The following is a 19582-nucleotide window of genomic DNA, read 5'->3' on the forward strand; positions in this document are numbered from 1 at the left end:
GCTATTTCAGAGATGAAATGGTTAAATAATTATCCATTACAATTATTGCAGATAAGTTTAAATTATATGTTTCATGATCTTGAAGGCTTTACCCTGTGGTGATGCATATTACCTCATGTATTTCAAAGGCAAGCTATTTATCCCCTCCCTGCATGATTTGAAACTGCTGTATTAGTGAATGGTTGTGTGAGTAACCTGGCAACTTAAATATAATGAAGGTTAATTTGACCCAATTACCAAACATAAAAAAGCCTAGAATATTTAATTTGGCTGGTCAAATATGTTCATTATGCCTACTGAGTATCTATTATAGAATTATATGAGGTCTTAAATATGACAAAAAGTAACAGTTAGTCCTTTATTAAATGATAAACTAATATAATAACAAAAATATTATAAGAACTTTCCTAATGTAAATCTGGCACAATACAAAATGCTTAGGTTTCACCAATAGTTTAGCATTTTAGAGTTTCATATTCCATAGTTTAACTTAGCTTCTAATTAAAAATCAAAATGGCATTTTAAAAAAGAAAATTCAGGATTAACAATAGTAATCCTATTAAGTTTTCGATTCTCCACATTTTGAATTCCATTAATTTATCTCAGCAACATGGAGACAGATTGTTTTTAAAAAACTGAAACAATATTGTTTTCTCTTTGGGTATTTTGCCAGAAGATCACATTTTGCTCGCACACATCCTCATCTTCTGCCACCTCCACTCAACAAATCTCATGCCCTACCAAACCTGCTCTACTAATTAAAAGACTCTCAAGAGCAGACTTGTATCTATGCAATATAAAAGACAAAAGAGAAACATCTAGTTGTGCAAACAAAAGATCAATTGTGGAATATTGAATGGAAGCTGTAATTAGGGGAGAAATACTGTGACCAAAAGTAATACAGAGGCCTTCTGCTCATCTTTCACCCACTCTAACTTTTGGCGACATTGTATGAAGCAAGCTTAGTTCTCTTTGTGTGAATTTCTTTGATGCCTTAGTGTTACTTTATACTTGACAGAATTATAACAAAAATCGATATCCTAAATAGATAAATTGTAAGGGATGAGTTTCCTTTCCAAACATTTGGAGTAACCTATTCTGCAAATAGGCATAAACCCTTGGCTAATTAAAAAAAAAGAGGGAGACAAAGATCTCTTCTTTACTCATCTTTTCTAGCCTAACTCTTCAATATGTTCTTGTAGTTTTTGCAAATTTTAAAAAACATTGTTGTGTTAAATACTATTAGTCTGGACATAAGTTTCCATCATTCATCTTTTTACCTTCCAAGGTTTATCAAGAGGTATTTTTTCAGCAGTGTTTACTTAAAGAATTTTTATCTAAAGATTGAATATAAGATCTTATGTATGAAAAACATGTGTTCCACATTGGGTGACACAGTTCTCTATAGAAGTCATTGCTGCATCATTAAGAACCAAGAAGTTGAAGTAGATTGATATAGGATTTGTATAGTAGAATTCTCTTCCTGCTTTCCTGTTTATGATTTATTTCATTAACGTGAAGACAATATCAATATAAAAAAGCAATTTCAATAGCAACCTTTTAAGTTGTAATTATTATTACAGATTAATGACTGATTGTTTTATCCCTTTAACCTTGGTTTATCTGAAGAAAAACTTCAGGGAAATTAAAATTCAGGGAAATGTGAATAATTCATTGCATTCTGACATTTTCTCCGGGAGCTCAAAATCTCTCAATTCTATAAGAAATTTGAGAGAGAATAGGTGGCTTATAGTCATCCAATGAGTCCTATTTTTCTGTGAGGAGTTGAGCCTTCTTCTTTCTAATCCAGGACCAATACTTTAATAACTTTAGTACTTGATCAGTCGAGTATTTAAATGCCAAAAACATTTAATGTTTTAAGGAACAAAAAAAATTTGTATAGGGTACTTTTATCCTTGAATAATTGTATTCTTTTCTGCCTCCCAAATAAAACAGCAGAAAGCATGAAGATTACACTTTGAATTGACTGGATGCACAGAGGCACGGAATTTCTTAGTGACAGCTGTTGCTGTTTGAAAGATGAAAGTACTTGGCCCAAGAGTCTGTTTATGTGTTTGAGCAGAGAAAGCAATATTCATTTCAAGGAGCTCTGAGACAGACAGATTCTGAGAAAGAGAACGCAAGGGATAATTATCTAAATTATGTTCAGGCTATTATTGAAGACGAATATAGTTAAAATGTAATTAAATATGACGGGCTCACAGGATGCAAGCATGACTTTGGAATGCTAATCAACAATTATAGCTCTCCTTGGGGGACTCAAGCAGAACAAGAGAGTTGGGAGGGATGGCTGAGGTGAAATATGGAGTATTAAATAACATACCCTAGGGCTGCCACAAGGCTAATTTCTTTTAAAAGATGAAGCTGTGGCACTGGGGGACTTGTGCTGGTTGTGCATCATGCAGTCTTGCCTTTCAGGTTGAGGACCCTCATATCAGCATAGGCTCTTGATTGCTGGTCTTGCCGACAAAGTGTAAGCCTCAAATGAAAGTATTGATTTCCCTAATTATAAACTTTTGATTTTTATAAGTATGTCTTTTGAAGGTTCACAAATCCTAGCAGATATATATTTTTGATCTTTTCGATAACATCATCATTTCTATTTTCTCTTTATTATTTGTGGTAGAAAAAATAGTCTTATCACCCATTGCTGTTTTACTAAACCTACTACACTAGTTGTTTACTTGTTAATGGCTATCCCTGGAAAAAAGTAGCACAGAGAATTATTGACACGAAGGGATATTGAGTTTTATAGTGCATAAAAACTGCATAATGGTCTCTGTCCATTTATAAATAAACTCAATTCAATCTTACAGTTCAGTTTGTAAATGAAAAGGTTTCATGGGCACAGTGAGCATGCATTTAATACATCTTCTCATTCTGTGTTTCTAGCACGTAGCTATTAATATCTTATATACCCTAAATTCATTTTTGTTTTTACATAGACACTGGAAAGACTCTAATTCACAACACCAGGAATTAGAAATCTCTCATTTATTTTTAGTAGTTCAGGTGCTACCTTGAATATTTTACATGCCACCTTGAAAGAGAGAATTGTATCTCTTCAGGTTTATTTAAATAGTTTTTTCTTAAATAATCCATGGATGAATACATTTTCCTTCTTACTGCATAAACATTTCTAATTCTGCTAATTTTATGTCAGTATTTCCCCTAGAAAATTGCATTTAGACATATTGGAAATAAAAAAAACTTGCTCAGATTTAACTAATTGACCCAAAGATAAACAATTAAAATATTAATCCCTCATTGTTGAATTTGTAATAATCTAGATTATATAAACTTGATAACCTGTAGTTAAGAGCTAATCTTCAGGAGTTGTTTGACTGAAAATTGTCTTTTATCCTAAATTAATTATGTCCCACACAGCTTTCTTAGTTAGACTGTATATGGCTCTTACTACCTACGAGAGATAGAAAAGGCTCAGTTAGAATTTAGATAAGCTTCTGTGTCCCTCTGAGTGTTTTTTATGAGAAGTACATCTTTGAACTTTGGCATTTTAGGAGCCGTAATTCTTGTGGTATCCAATTAGATGGGCATAATGCCAACGGCTGTATATGCAGTTTTCTTGTGCAAATTGATTCTGTTCTACTGTACTCTAGTATTTGCTAAGACACTTTATCTTCTCTTTAATCTTCAAAATGATATTATAGGTTTCTAAAAGAGCATAACTCTCTTCTTGTTTACAAATATCTACATAAGTCGTTCCCCTCCTTTGTTTTTTTTTTTTTTTGTTTTTTTTTTTTTTTGTAATAAGCACAGATTTCAATTAAAGAGAAATAGTTTTGTAGTAGATGGCATATCAAAAAGCCTGGTTTTTAAAAATTGGGCTCTGGCTATAGCTGATTTTGTAGTTTCTTATGCAAAGAAAAAAATCAGAGACCAAAAAACAATGATAATGCAAGCCAGTTTGGTAACACATCTGGACATCAGGCTAGAAACAGAGAGATTATGAGTTCTAGTCCCAGTTTAGCCAGATTTGAGACCTTGGGTCAGTCATTTTCTCTCACCTCTGGGATGCAAGCAATGGCAAACCTTTTCTGAAAAGCTTCCAAAGAAAACTGCAAGTAGTAGACCAGCAGTCAGCAGGAATCAATGCTGACTTAAGGCACCAGAAAAAATGTGGCATATTCAGGAAATTGAAATTAATTTATTCATATATTAGAGTAGATGTATTCAAATCAGTGTGACATCACTAATTTACATGTTTGCTCTGTGCATGACAGCATCCAATGTCCCTGAGCCTTTTCTATCCAACTAGATGCTTTTCTAGCAAGTCTGCTAAAATAAACCAACACTAGCAAAGTTATGTTAGAACTAATCTAGATGGCATTAGAAAGGTACAACTGTTACTGGACTGTATTCATGTGATTTTTGCATAGAGGAGAGCAATTAAGGGGGGGCTTATTAAGATATTAAATTTCTCCCTGGTGACGTTGATGTCCTGAATTTATAAAAGTGGAATTATTTTTCTGCTTCATTATAGTTCTGAAACCCAATGAAATTAAAAGAATAAGTATATGAAAATGTCATAAAAAGTTTACCTAGATCAGATCAACTCTTTCTTACAGCTATTTGCTATATTGTACAATATTCCAGCTCAAGTCTTGACTATAACTGTAACGAACAGCGTTGCAGTTCTTTCTGTGTTTTTCTTTCCTTTTGCTTTTTAGTAGAATGTAAGTATTTTTAATACAATGCTATCCAAATGATAACCTCCTTCAAAAGTTCATCAACTTGCTTTAGCTGCCTTATTATCATTTCTTTAATTATGTTAGGCTCTATTATGCATAAAGTTTGTAATGTTATCTTCAAATTGATTTCAGGAGAAAAGATAATCTGATTATATATTAATCCAATGTAATGATGTCTACTGTTTATAAGGAAATATTCAAATCTTCTTTCCCTTTCCTTCTTGAGAAAAGAAAGACGTGCCAAAATTATATTTGGGTAAAGGCATGGTCATGAGCCTTTTCGAGCACCATAAAAGAAAATAACATTGTGTTAGACTGCAACAATTTAAAAATCATTATGTTAGGTCCTTGAGGTACTGCAGGTTCCACATTGCTGATTCCTTCAATATGAGTAATTATATCCTTTTGGTTAATAAAATTCCCACATTATGCTAAACAGTAAACACAGTTGGTTTCGATTTAATGTGATGCACAAACCCAGTTGTAGTTTGGTGTGGAGAACACACAGAATTGTAATTTAAGCTAAGAAAAATCACAGTTATTTTCTAAAATAGCAGAAGAGGAGGAATCTGGAAAGTCCTAGCTTTGAGGCCCACAGGAATAACATAACCCCACCTTTTGTCATAATTATCATTTCTGTTTGAAACCTTAGGTTTTAAAAAGCTAGGTTCTTTTTTTAATACTACATAACATAGATTCTGCTTATTATTGATCCATATTTATCTCCAGAATAACTAGACTCAGTTGAAGAAATCTGATTTCTTCCATTTATAACAGTTACAAGAAAAGGTACTTCTATGTGGAATAAGAACATTTGTACTTCCTACCTCTTCAGAGCATTAGAACCATAGAAATTCTTGTTCTTCTTTCATTGAGTTATTCCTTTATTTTGTTTAAAAGTGAAACTAGCACCAACAGAATGTGGTGACTGTCAGCATTTCAGTTGCTTCCACTTGTGAAACCTGACATTAGATAAAGACCAATGCCATATGCTCGAAGTGATTCAGTTTTGCTTAAATGTTTCACTACTTCTTTTACATTGTTCTCATATTTTTTCCCCAAAAATACAGTAGACTAATATACACTTACCTGAGCACAAGTGCATTGCTCTTTCAAATTTTGTGTTCTATACTTCTGACTTGAGTTGATCTGCTTTTCTGCTTTTATTTATTATATAGCTGTTTGTCTTCCCGAGAAAGGTAATGCTAACATTGAACAGATAAAAATAAGTGTGCAAAGTAATGCAAGAATATGTTGGATTACTATAGAAAAAAATATTTAACTTTTATTAAAAAAACAAGTGTGCAATTATTTTAATTTTCTGTATCCCTTTTATTTCTTGTGCAGATCCTGGCAACTTGTAAGTTTTGATAGACAACCAGCATCTTTTATCAGAATTGTTGGCACTCACAACACAGCTAATGAGGTAATGTAATAGATTAAATTCTGTGGCATGCTGAACACTGAGTTATAAAACATGTCACCCAATTATCCTTACTCAAGATTATACAAGTATTAACTTTTTTCTGTTTAAAGAATCTAGTGAAGAGGAAAAATACTTCTTTTAATGTAAAGATACAGAATGCATTGGGGATTGAAAATGTTTCCTGCAAGTGTATGGATATATACAAAATCATTGAATGTATATACATATACATAACACTACTTAAAGTTATTGAAAAAAGCTTAAAAAGCCAAGAAGCACTGGTTTAGAGATGGATTGTTGGGGATAAAATTTGTCTATGTGGTTTCTGAGAGCATTGACATGAAATATCGCAAAAGTGATGCATCACCTGTGTAATTTGAATTTGAATATTTGCAAATTGAGTATAGAAAATCTCTAGGAGAAATAATTTACTATTAAAGTTACAGTGAATTGATCATCTATCTAGTGATAATCTAATTTAATAGGAAACAACCTATTCTCTTTATTTTAAGTGTTGCCAAGGATTCCATTCATCTTCCCAGGATCAAGTCAGAAAGATGAAAGGATCTGAATATGAGTAACTGCAATTGGGTGACCACGGCAGATCAGAGATTTTGTTGGCATATCAGGTGTTTGCAGACAGAAAAGCTGCAATGGCTGAAATTATTTTGGGAGTTCTTCAGAGCTTGAAAATTAGATTTTGTTTTTCTTTTGCCTGCTGCCACAAGCATATTAGGATATCTGGAGCTATCCTAGCTGCACTAGAACATTTGCAGGTGATATTTATGTCCTCTTTGTGAAGGGCTTAAAAGGGGGCAGGTTTGGCAGGCAGATTTGAGGTGGGGGTGGGAGCTGCTTTCTTGATATGCTAGAGAATATTGTCTACCAAGAAAACAGGATAATTGAAGATGCTGAAAGAAAGAATAAAGTGGAGCAGAAGAAGATATCAGAACTAGGAAGTTCTGAACACAGAACAAATGGTGTAAAATGACCTCAGCAGTTTCCAACCCCTGAAAGAGAGAAGAAAAGTTGGGCAAATGAACAGAACAATAGGACAGCTGGGATGCTATGAAAAGGAGTTGTGGAGCAGGAGTGCTGAAGATGGTGGTCCAGGTGTTGACTTTTCATAGAGTGGTTTAGAGGGGAATATAGTTCAGAATAATAAGTAAACCAGGAACTATTTCCCCCCTCCTGTCCATTTTTAATATAACAAAGCAGAATAATTAGTGAAATGATTAAGAACAGAAATAATGTAAATGGATAAATTGAAAAACTTAGCTGTTTATTTATTTAGACATCAGTAGAAGGGGGGGAGTTAAATGAATAATAATAAAATAGAATTAAAAGTAACATCTGTAAAATTACTTGAGGATATTATTAGAAAATGTATTTGCACATAAGTGGAAGGAGATAACATTTTATTCTAAAGACACAAATTGTTCAGTGTAACAATTATGCATTGTCCAGGTCTCTTGGTGTCCCTACCCAGCAATGAGGAGTTGGTATTGGATTTGGGACTGAGATTCCTCCAGGCTGCCATTGCTTGGTGATTTCAACATCCATGCCAAAACCAGTCGTGTAGAATTGTATCAGGATTCTGTGGCTATTTTAATTAATTAATTTTTTATTCTACATTGATTGTTCAAGGTGATGAACATACATAATATTCTTCATCCTCCTATTTTCCCCACAACAACCATCTGTGAGGTAGGCTGGGTTGAGAGAGAGAGTGATTGGTCCAAGGTCATCCAGTCATTTTTTCATGTCCAAAGTGGGACTAGAACTCACATCTTCTGGTTTCTAGCCTTGTGCCTTAACCATTAATTGGTTCTCAATCTCATGACCATCATGAGTTCATTAGTCCTGTCAAAATTTGTACATACATACACAGACACCCAAATAGCATATATGCTTGATTTAGTTTTTTATAATGAGTTGATTATACCATACCATGAGGAATCCAAATTTTGAATGCATTCTATAAGTTAACTCCTTTAGGTATCTTGGTTAGAAAAAAAAATGTCCAATGGTGCACTATTTCGCTCAGTTAAAAGTTACAGGAAAGAGAGCTTTAGTAGTACACATATTGTTGTATCCTAAACCAGAGGTCCCCAACCCTCGGGCTGTGGCCTGTTCGAAACCTGGCTTCAGGAAAGATGGGCAAGTATGCACACATGAAGTCTCATTCATGTGAGTGAAGGACGCTCACATGTGAAGCTCCATTTGCATGAATGGAGCTTTGCACACGAGCACCCACTGCTCAGGTGCCCTCTGCTCACACAAATGGAGCTTCGCACATAAGCGCAAGCACCTGCTCAAACGTGGAGCTCAATTCGCACAAGTAGACGGCGCATGTATGTGTGTCTACCACTCACATGCCCCCCTGCCATACTGGGCTGGGAAGCTAAGCTGGAAAGTTGGGTACTGCAGTCCTAAACCATCATAAGCTGGCTTTTGGGGAGTATGCAGGTATATGTTTGATAAGAAATGTATATAAAAATATATGCCTGAACAAAAAATAAATCAAAACGGTAAATATTTGGTAAGAAAATATATAAAGATTCAAAAGAAACTCATCTATCTGAAATGGATAACTTGATTCCTTCTTACTTGCTGATGTTTCAGATAAATCTTTCAAGCAATTATTTTACAAGCCTTTTTTTAGCAGTGAATTGGTTGTGTGGTTTCCCTGTTATGCTAAATTAACTTTAACTTTATAATCTTGCACATGATTTTTTTTGTTTCAATCAAAAACAGAATTGTGTTTTACTAAAAAGAAAGGTATTCTTTGCCCAATAGAAAGTTAAAAATGAATATAAGCATTTAAGATCCCAAAGAGATATATGCCCTGAGGAATGTTTGACAATATATTTTGAAAACAATAGTTCAACCCTGAGCTACAAATATTCTTCCCTATCTTTGGTTTCAAGCTACATATTTATTCTCAGAAGACAACTTAACTATAGATAAAGACACAGATACAGATGTTTTTCCAGATGAAATCCTAGGCTGTTTGGGGGGAAGTGTGTTCTGTAGGACATTCTCTGTCTTCTATTCAGTTTTTATTGTATTTGGTAGTAGAAGATCTTAGAAGTGCTTGTTCATTGTGCTACTGGAATCTGTATGCTTTTGTATATTTAATTTTTGCATATTTTATTATTTTTTAAGCTAATTGGAGCATTCTATTTCCAAGATTGCATCCTTTTGATTAAAATAAGAACACAGAGATTTTCAGCTTATTATCTAGGCAAGATGTGAATTATACTGAAAAATAATTGAGGAATGCCATGTTTTTTGCTATCATGTTTTCACTTATATAACTTCAGACACCAAGAACTCTATAGCCCCCGTATGATTCAAATAAAAAAGTGAAACTGAAATAAAACTATATGCTCAAGTGTCTGAAGAGCAAGAGTATATATATATAGGATTAATATGCACATCATTTTAATATTTTAGGAAATTTAAATTTAATTGATACATTATACCAATTCAGTGTTATTCGTATTTGAAAAATACAACTCAGTTATAAAGATGGTTACTTAATCCCTTGAAAAACCTTGATCAGATCATTCTAAAAATCACAAATCTATTTATTATATAAGACCAGTTGGAAGCCAGTTTCTTTGGTCCTTCGTTTGATCTTTGTATTCTCTGTGCAATTGGACTTATTGTACATAAGCTTCTTGGTATATCCTAAAGGTGCATTTTTAAGAGGCAACCTCCTTGTTTTTCTGTGAAGACGTTTCACTTCTCATCCAAGAAGCTTCTTCAGTTCTGACTGGATAGTGGAGAATGGAAGGATTTAAACTGCTTGCAGACAGCTGGTCATTGACAGCTGAAATGGCCTTAACAACTCTCTAAAATAATGCAAATGATCTACAAGTAGAATAAATGGTCTACAAGTAGAATAAATCCTTCCATTCTCCACCATCCAGTTGGAGCTGAAGAAGCTTCTTGGGTGAGAAGCAAAACATCTTCAAAGAAAAACAAGAAAGTCCGGTTGCCTCTTGAAAAACCACCTCTGGGTCAACTATGACCTGGATGACTGAGAATCTCCATAGACTTCTTGATATTTATGAATTGACTTTATAGTTTCAGTGAAGTAGTGCTAGTTGTTAGCTATTAACAAATTTCTGTTTCTTCATATTTTTTCTTGCCTATTTAATACTAGTGTGCCTACCACCTGGTGTGTTGCTTTTAATAAGCAGCTTCAAAGGCTAACAAAAATGTGATTATTAAATGAGATTCTTTGATGTTGCCTTCTCCCCCTCCCCCCGCCAAAATATGTTTTTGGAATATTTGTTCATATTCCTGTGGCATTTTCAGTTTTATACAAGGCAACTGTGAGGTTTTGTTAGGCTATTAATGCTTTGATTTCTGGATCACTTTCTCAGCCTGATTTTGATTTCTTCAGTATATGCATGTCAACTTTTGCTGCAAACTCAGTGGCAGTAGCAGAAGTTGACTGATGGTATATAACATTGAATACAATCAATTCTATCTTCTAACTTAGTCTTTAGATGTTTAAATACCTTATGGGGAAGTGTGCCTTTGAGTCAATTTTTGACTCCTGGACAAGTCCCTGCAGTTTCTTGGCAAGCCGTGTCAGAAATGGTTTGGTATTGCTTGTTTCCTGGAGCCGAAGAGAGAGGCAACGGTCCAGCTGGCTTTGTGCCTAAGACAGAACTAGAACTCAATTCATGGTCTTGGTTTTTAACCTGATTTACTCAACCATTACACTACACTTGCTTTAAATACATATTGTTGTTGCATAATTATTATTTCTTAATTGCTTGGGAAATGCAGCTGTTCTTTATCTTTCTCATGCAATCTGTTGTCACGCTTGATAATAGTATCTCATGTTTTTTTCATCTTGGATTCTTGTTTGGAACAAACTAAAAATGAAGATGCCCTCAAGCTGAGTTTGTCTATTGATGACTGTCTGGACAAAGTAATGGGGTTTTCTTGGCAAGAATAAAAGGAGGTTTGTGACTGCTTTCTCTTATGATGCTTTTCAATTTCCCATCGTAGCGTACAAGTCTGGAATTCCTTGGCTGTTTTCCAAGCCTGCTTAGCTTCTGAGCCTAAATGAGGTGGGGCAGGTACTATTGCCTGCTATATATCTTTATTTAGTTAACAGAATTGTTTCTCTATTAATTTCTGGAGTGGGTGGGAAGCATACATATTGTACCATCTCCATCACATGATGATGTTCACATATTTGAAAAGGCCTGTTGGGTTTCAGTCTTATTTATTTTGTATCTTTCATTACTTTGATCTTACAATGTTTGTCCCAATTTTTCACAGCTTTTCCCTTGTAAAAGATTATTGTCTCATTAATATTCCTCAAATTCACTTAGTGCTGCAATCATGTTTTTTTTTTCATACTTAGGCTTTTTTCCTGATTATTCCTGTAAGATTTCTTATAAAAATTTAGCACATTGCTGAGTTAGAACTCAGGAGACATGTTTTTATATTAGTGCCAGATTTAGTTTCCTGTATATGTTGTTTGTCCCAAAGAAGATTCTTATATAAGATTTACTCTAAAGCTGATATTCTCTGTTTATTTTATGATTAGTATCTGCTGAGTCTTGTAATGGTTGAGAACTATATCACAGATTTACATGATCTGTGACCTTTCCAGTCTTTAAAATTTCAGGTCCCATAATTCATAAGTGATTTTCAACTCCAGAGTTTTTGGATGAAATAGATATCCCCTTCATTCTAGCATTAGGCTGAGTTATGGGACTGAAGCAGTTTTATTATCTTGGGTGATAGACCTTGACTGATGAACTAGATTAAGAATGTGTCCCCATTGTCTGACGTTTGGAATATGTTGCTGTCAACTAAATATCTTTCCTTGCTGTCACTTAAGGATACCTTTGAAATTGGCACTAGACTGAATATATAAGCAAAATGGAAGATTTAAAAATGTTTCTCCTTGACATGAGAGGGCGGCAGTGCTCCTGATCAAGAATAGCCTCCAAGCTCTTGCCTCTCCATTGGCAACAACTCTCCAGCTTTGAAATTGTTCTCTTGTGCTCATCCTCCTTGTTCTGATTCTGACCTTGGGTTGACATTTGGACCAGTTGATGCAATTCTTTAGCACTTGAACCTGGGCTGTGACAACTCTTGTTGCTTTCCTTCCATTACTCTCTGGTTTGCAGATTGTTAGAAGTTACCAAGTTACCAAACAGGTTACAAACACTGTGAACATTCAACCATGCCTTCCTTTCTCCTTTACTTGCTCATACATATGTATGCACCACGTCCTTTTTCTGCCTTTGCTCACTCATGCCCATCAGTATCCTCATTCCTGGGCCTCCCAGCACTTGCACACAGACATGTACCACTAGTATCCTCCTGTGGCCTCCCTGCACCCACACATATGCACATGCACACATACCAGTGCCCACTTTCCCCTTTTGCTCAGTCATACCCTCCAAGACCCTCCCTTTCCTGTGCCTCCATATCCTCCCTCCTCGCCTCTGTGCACTTACACATTGGCACACACCCACTGGTACCATCCTTTTCTGGGGCTCCCTATGCTAACACACATATGCACTCATCAGTGCCTTCCTTCCTGGGCCTCCTTAGAGCCTTCTGGTGGCACAGTGATTAGAAGGCAGTACAGCAAGCTAATTCTGCTATCTGCCAGCACTTCAATCCTAACTGGCTCAAGGTCAGCCTTCCATCCTTCTGAGGTCAGTAAAATGAAGACCCAGATTGTTGGGGAAATATTTTGGCTCTGTAAATCACTTAGAGAGGGCTGTAAAGCACTATGAAGCTGTATATAAATCTGTAAGTGCTATTGCTAGTTCTGTTCCTGTGCTTTCATGTCCAGTATACAGTACTTTCCTTCTCCGGCCTTCTGAAGCGTGCAGCGTTTGCACAACAGCCCTCAGCCCCAATTTGCATGCAGCCTGTTTTTTCCCCATACCCTGTTGCTGCTTGTCAGGGAATCTCTCCACACTTCCCACTTCTCGTCCCATGAGGTTTGGGGTTACTCCACCAACTAGAACTGCCTGGATTGCTATGGTCACATCACAACATGCTTTAGGACCACATTGCTCATTGATAGCAGTCGTGGTCCCAATTGCTATCTGTAACTGAAGGACTACCTGTTCCTTACCTAGAGTTGCAGGAGTAAATTGGATGGCTTTTAAATTGATTAGAGAAATAAATAGCACTGAATATGACTTTTCAAGCCATAAATACTTCAGGGCTAAAATTCCTGGAAGACCTCAGATAATAAACCTAATTTAGCATTAATATGGGTGTTATTTTCCAATACGCTTGCTGATATCACATATACAGCTTATGGGTTGATATTTCCTCTGAGAGAGAAAATTGTTTCTTGGGGTTGCTGGTATTCAGTGTATCTGTTTGACATAGATATCTTCAACTGATTATTTTATGTGATTAGTGTTGTGTTTCTGTTTATTAGGATATATTTTGTTATTTTATTTAGTTAGTTATATGAGAAGTTATTATTTACCTGCCCAGGGCAGGATCATTTTGGAAAGGAATTGCTAATATATTAAATACTAAAATTGTGCTGAAGAAGCTTTTAGACTTTCAGATTTAACTATTGATTGTGCAGCTTTTCCCATGAAAAGCACTCGGTTTGAGATAATTGATCAATTTACTGAAATTCAATTCCCAGATTGTGATAGTTAGAAAAATGGCGGCAGCTGTTGTTAAAAAAGATGAAAATTCTGTTTCGCAAAGTGTCTTCAAAGCAACAGATCCACACATTTAGAAATGAGAAATCACTCAAATAATTGAAGAAAGAGCTGTAATGTAAATACAAATAGAACATTGGAAGTACATGGCAAAGTAACAGCTAAACAAAATAATAAATAAATAAATGAACAATCTCTTGAGGACTTTGACAGTAGGAATTTTTTCCTTTCTCTTTTTCTTTGCTTTTCTTCTATATTTATATCATTTTATCAGTAAGAAGGTATCAGCATTTAAGTAATCAGTAACAATATGCATCGCTTTCCCAGTTAACATTTAGTTACAAGAGCATCCTGTAATAGGAACATTTTCCTTGTGCTATTTCTCTAATAAACATGAGAATCCAAGCAGAGATGGAATAACAAGAATAGCATATTCAGGCAGCCCTTCAGGCCAAAATAATAATATTTGTGTGTGTGTGTGTGTGTGTGTGTGTGTGTGTGTGTGTGTGTGTGCCAGCATAACTCTGGATTGCCTTGAGTAATTGCAACCAAACTTGGTACACAGATGATTTACACTCTGGAAAAAAATACTGTGGGGGTAAGATACCCCTAACACCCCTTGGGATCTGTGTTCTGTTAAGATACAGTCTGTTGTGCCTTACAATGGCTTCTGCTGTACAGCGGAGTGGAGTTGCCATGGTAACTGCTTCACAGTACTGCACAAGGGGGCTCCATCTGATAAGGGGAGAAATCCAACATTAGAAATTACGTTTGGTCTGGACATTTCCCCCCTATTAATAAATACACGGGCAATGCCGGGTTATCAGCTAGTATCAAATATAAACAACTTCAAGTCACATATATGATGATATATATTCTTGAGTAATGGAACAGTCCATTGCTATTGAACTTTAAAGAAGTATCTTCAATTAGTCAGCCTGCACATCTTTTTGAACAACCAAACATTATGTCTAAAGTTGTACTGGTTTGATATGTATGGCCAGGCTTCTGGATTGTGATGTAGAGCATACAGAGACTATATGACGCAGGGGCTAGTTATTACTTAAATATGTCTGGTCAATGTTCAGTGACACTTAAAAAGCTGCTTGGATTTTTGGCTGCAGCAAAGATGGAAAAACAAGGAGAAAGTATTCTAATGCTTGAAAAGGTGATGTTACATCAGTTATTTGTTTTAGCCCTCTCTTCCAGAGAGATAGCAGTCAGTTAAAATCATAAAGATTTCCTATTACTATTAAAAGAGGGCTGGAGATAATATTTCTACAATCCACAGATAGAAATAAAGTGGCAGGCATGGTCAAGGTATGTACTGGTGTTTTTAACTGCTTGGATAATTTTTATTCATTTCTGGTGTTATTTTGTGTAATTAATTGGCATTAACTATCAGATTAAACAGGAATGTTAAAAAAATATTTTACAGAAGAAGGTGACAAAGTACTGTCATTGGAATGATTCCTTCTTGTGCTTTACAAGCGATTTGCTTGTATTTTAAACCATAAGCAGAAAGATGTTAAGATATAGGATATTATTAGCTAATCTATTTTTGTAGTGGTTTAAAAGGGGGAAAAAAACTTTTCTAAAAAATTCACCATTTTCCTCATCAATCTAAAGCAAAAGTCCAGACAGACAGAATTGTTTACTGTTAATCATAAAAGTGTATTGCATATTTTCCCCCTTAGTTAGCAATTTTATTTAACTGGTAGCATTTTAACCACTTTTTATCATTCACATTCAAGTGATATTAACTAAATTTCAAGTTTGGTTAATACCACTGGTGGCACTACAGTTCTTCAAGCCTTTATAATCTCACTCTAGTGGCACATATTATCCAGTTGTCTTTTCCAAAAATATATAGAACAAATAGCAATCAGAACTATATTTTAAGTCTTTGACAAATTATCTCTTACAAGATATAGCTGTTGCCAACAAAGAGCCTGAGAGATAATTTTCAAAGCTTTTGTTCAGTGACATGATCAGAGAATTACTGGATTTTCCATTTTTCAGTGAGCTAAAGGCAATAGATGTGCTTCACATATCTATTTAAAGTCTTAAAGTCTTACAGATGAGATCAAGCTGAAACAGTGAATCTGAAGCCCCAACCAATTGCTGAATTTACAGAGCTCAGATGTGCAAAACACCACCTATTTTATTTCAAAGTAGGCACAAAAGTAAAAAAGGGCAGGTTTCTATCATGCTGTGTCAAATAATTAAAGTTGGTTAAATGTCTTTCCTTCCAGTGTTCTAGATTGAAGGGTTTTTTGCATACATTTGATGCTGCTTATTAAAACATATTTGCACTTGATTCGAAATCAAACTTAATTTTTCTTTTCATTCAAAATTCTACTCCTTTTGACCAGAGCAGATACTGCTCTCAGTGGCATAGTATAGAAATTGCTACTTTACAGATATGGATAAAGATCATTATACCACGGAATACAATTATCTGTCTGCTATAGGCTCGTGGTGATTGTATCAACTGTAAATTACACCTTTAAAATACTTCACTTTAAAAAAATATACTTATTCATATACTACGTTTTGCTCTTTTGAACAATTCTTGTTTCAGAGAACATTTTCCACATTTAAAGAGAGCAGTAACAAAGATACTTTACCAATAATATTAGGGATCACTAAGTTATCATTTTCTGCTTCATAAATCTGCTTGAATTCAATAAATGACATTGTTAATGTACATGGTTGGAGTCTTCTCTACTAAGAAAGAAACAATTTTGCAATTTTGGATTCTTTTAGTATAGTGCTTACATTTAGACCTGTCAGACATTTAGTTATTTTAGTTTACTTTATTGTCATTGACCTCGTACAGCGAAATTAAATTTCATCTTCAGTGTACATTATATCTATAAAAATAAAACATAAACACACATACTTCACATTCTATATAATTGAATTGAAAACACTTGATAGTGCATTAATATTGCACTATACAGTAGAATTCAATATGGTTTTTGCCCTGAGATGGAAGCTGTTTTTCAACCTATTTGTCCTTGTTTTTATTATCCTGTACCGTCTGCCAGATGGTAATAGTTCAAAAAAAGGGTGCCCAGGATGAGATGGATCTTTAAGAATGTTTTAAGAATATAAGTCTTTATTAGATAAAGAGTTGATATCATGTTGAGCTTTCTCAGAGTTGTTGCCAGTTTAATAAATAGGCTATAAAACCACAGCTATGAAATATAAGAATTATGTTTTTGCAGTCCAATATTTATTCATACTTAGAAATTTAGTTTAGACTATGAATTAGAGTGCAATTTATGTTGGCCACAATTATCTATTTTTTCTTCAAAATTAAATAAATAATTGAGACAGCAAAAATACAGCAAATTAAAACAATATTTTAAAACTTAAAAATCTATAATTTTATTAGGGTAATGAAACACAAAGACAGTGCAAACGCATCAGCAATTAGAAAAATATTGTAAGTAGACACATCTGGAAAAATCTGATGGAAAAAAATAAATACCAATTGTTTATGATCAAGTGAGTAATTGTAAAGTTCAGTCAACTTTGTATGTTTTCTTGGTATTAGCATAGCAAAGGAAAGAGCCATGATGAAACATCTGAATTTGTCATCACATGACCACAGCTTGCTGTGATGTTGCAATTGTGAGCTAGGCACTGAGTGCTCAGATTGTAATCATGTGAACACAAACATGTTGCACAGCCAGAACTTGGAGAACAGGTTGTAACTACCACTTGTTCGGCACGGTTGTTTGAACAGTCGCTAAATACATGGTCATTAAACGAGGACCACTTTTAAACACTTAGGCTTTTGTAAATTATAGTCAGCTTCATCACTTTTAGGGAACATAGCCCTGAGATATTGATAGGAAGATTACTTTTTCCCCAAATAATGATTAAAAGGTTCTCATATAAATTGAAAAAAAAGATGCTGCTGAAAACGAATTAATGACTGCAGACATTGTTGCTGGAAAATGTGGGTGTTTTTGAAGATTGGACTTGAAAGAGAGCGTTTAACACTTTTTGTAAAGCCCAAATAGAACTTATACTTCACTTCATAACTTTTGCTTGCTTTATAACCATCCAGTTTTGTTCCCTTCCTTTGTTATTTCCCTCTGATTCTATCACTATCTTAGGGTTTGTTGTTTTCTGTTTCCAAAAGTAGGGACAAGAACGGTTGTATGCTTGTAGCTTTATGTATATCAGTGTGAATTTTCTGTGTGTGGTTATGATTAGAATGTGTAGTGGAAAATTAGTTTTAAAAAGGAATTGGTTTATTGTACGGCAATTGAGTTTAATTAATTTGTATTATTTCCATGTATTATTATTTCTCTTGTCCTATGCTGTTTTGGACACAAGTTTCATACACTTACATGTAGACACATACAAATATGTTGTATGTACATTTTTATTGTGAGGGGAAAAAAGATCAGGATTATTTCTAGATAGAAATGCCCCCCTTATGTTAACACGTTGGGAAACCTGGCATTGTACAGGTTTTGTATTCGTTTGTTTGTCTACTTTTCCTTTTTCTAATGGATCATGTTAAAGTCAGGATGATCCTTCTAGATACTGAGGCTGTGCAGCAGTTCTGAAGAGAAGAAGGTTTGCAGGAGTCCTTATATAGCACTTTGTCCTAAAAAGTTGTAGTATAATCTGGGGAAAATTATATTTTATTTAAAGAGCTATATAATACTCATATAATCCTGAAACATTTTTTCTCATCAAATTGAATGTGCTGCATAACCATATATTAAATTGCATATTGTTGTTGAGGGAAGGAAGCGAATGTGGCCCTTAGTCCATTGAGAGAGAATTAAATAAATTAAGTTGTTTGGTTATCTATATGTTCCATGTTTATGCTAAATCATTTAGCTCTACCAATGCTTGTGCTTTTATTTTAATAATTTAAGTTTCTCTGTTGTTTTTTCAGGTATTCCATTGTGTACATTTTGAATGCCCATCCCAAAACACTCTACAGAAGGAAGAGACTAATGAAGAAGACGCTGGCCCAGGTGGACAGCACCTGGCAACCGGCTCACCTCAAGCTTCAAGCACCAGTTCTGTGCATTCTCTCCCAGGATCTGTTTCATATCCATAATTGCAGCAGATTTTTATGAGAATGGAGAAGAACATTTGAAATCTCAGTGCCACAAAAACAGTTTTCACTTTTAACCTTCAAGCACCTCTTCACTTTCTGAATGAACTTTTCAAGGGGATCATAGCATCAAGCAGCTAAAGGTGCTTCGATTTATAAGGCTGCCTGGCAACAAAACTGGGCCACCACATTGCACTTTCCATTGATTAAAATCAGAAGTATGGGGGAAGAAAATAATCTTTCTCATCAAGTTTCCTATTTGTACCCTACCTCTTTAAACCAAACCAAATCAGATAGAGCAGAAAGAAGCAAAACCACATCATTTTGTTATATAAATAGGTTGTGTGTACCATATCAAAAATATTATTACATGTGCTTGTAAAAGTATTAAAAATGAATCTTTTTTGAGATGTTTATTAAAAAAAACTATGGAAACCACTTTTTATTTATTCTTAATGCATATCCTTTGTAAATTGTAAACCATTTTCACACTGTGTATATATTTATGCAGCTACGTTTCTTTCCTTGTTTTTTTTCCATCGTATTCTGATGAAACATTTCCTTCTTTATCATGGTATATCTGGTAACTTCACTTGACAGATTGATCTATTTGATAGTTGGGCATCTAATAATCTTACTC

At 34.6% G+C, this 19582-nt stretch overlaps 1 protein-coding gene across 1 annotated transcript in view; it reads left to right on the forward strand.

Annotated features, from left to right (window-relative positions):
* BTBD9 (BTB domain containing 9) overlaps positions 1-19377 on the forward strand; it is a 126612-nt gene extending 107235 nt beyond the window's left edge. Inside the window, exons 10-11 of the mRNA XM_087717917.1 lie at positions 6081-6159; positions 18778-19377. Of these exons, the coding sequence (XP_087574043.1) occupies positions 6081-6159; positions 18778-18945 (247 nt within the window). The 3' untranslated portion in view covers positions 18946-19377. The remainder of the gene's footprint in view (positions 1-6080; positions 6160-18777) is intronic.
* Positions 19378-19582: the final 205 nt, after the last annotated feature.

This window comes from Thamnophis sirtalis, unplaced genomic scaffold, assembly GCF_051295495.1.
Source record: "Thamnophis sirtalis isolate CommonGarterSnake01/CBP01778 unplaced genomic scaffold, rThaSir2_p1.2 scaffold_6, whole genome shotgun sequence".
Lineage (NCBI taxonomy): Eukaryota > Metazoa > Chordata > Lepidosauria > Squamata > Natricidae > Thamnophis > Thamnophis sirtalis.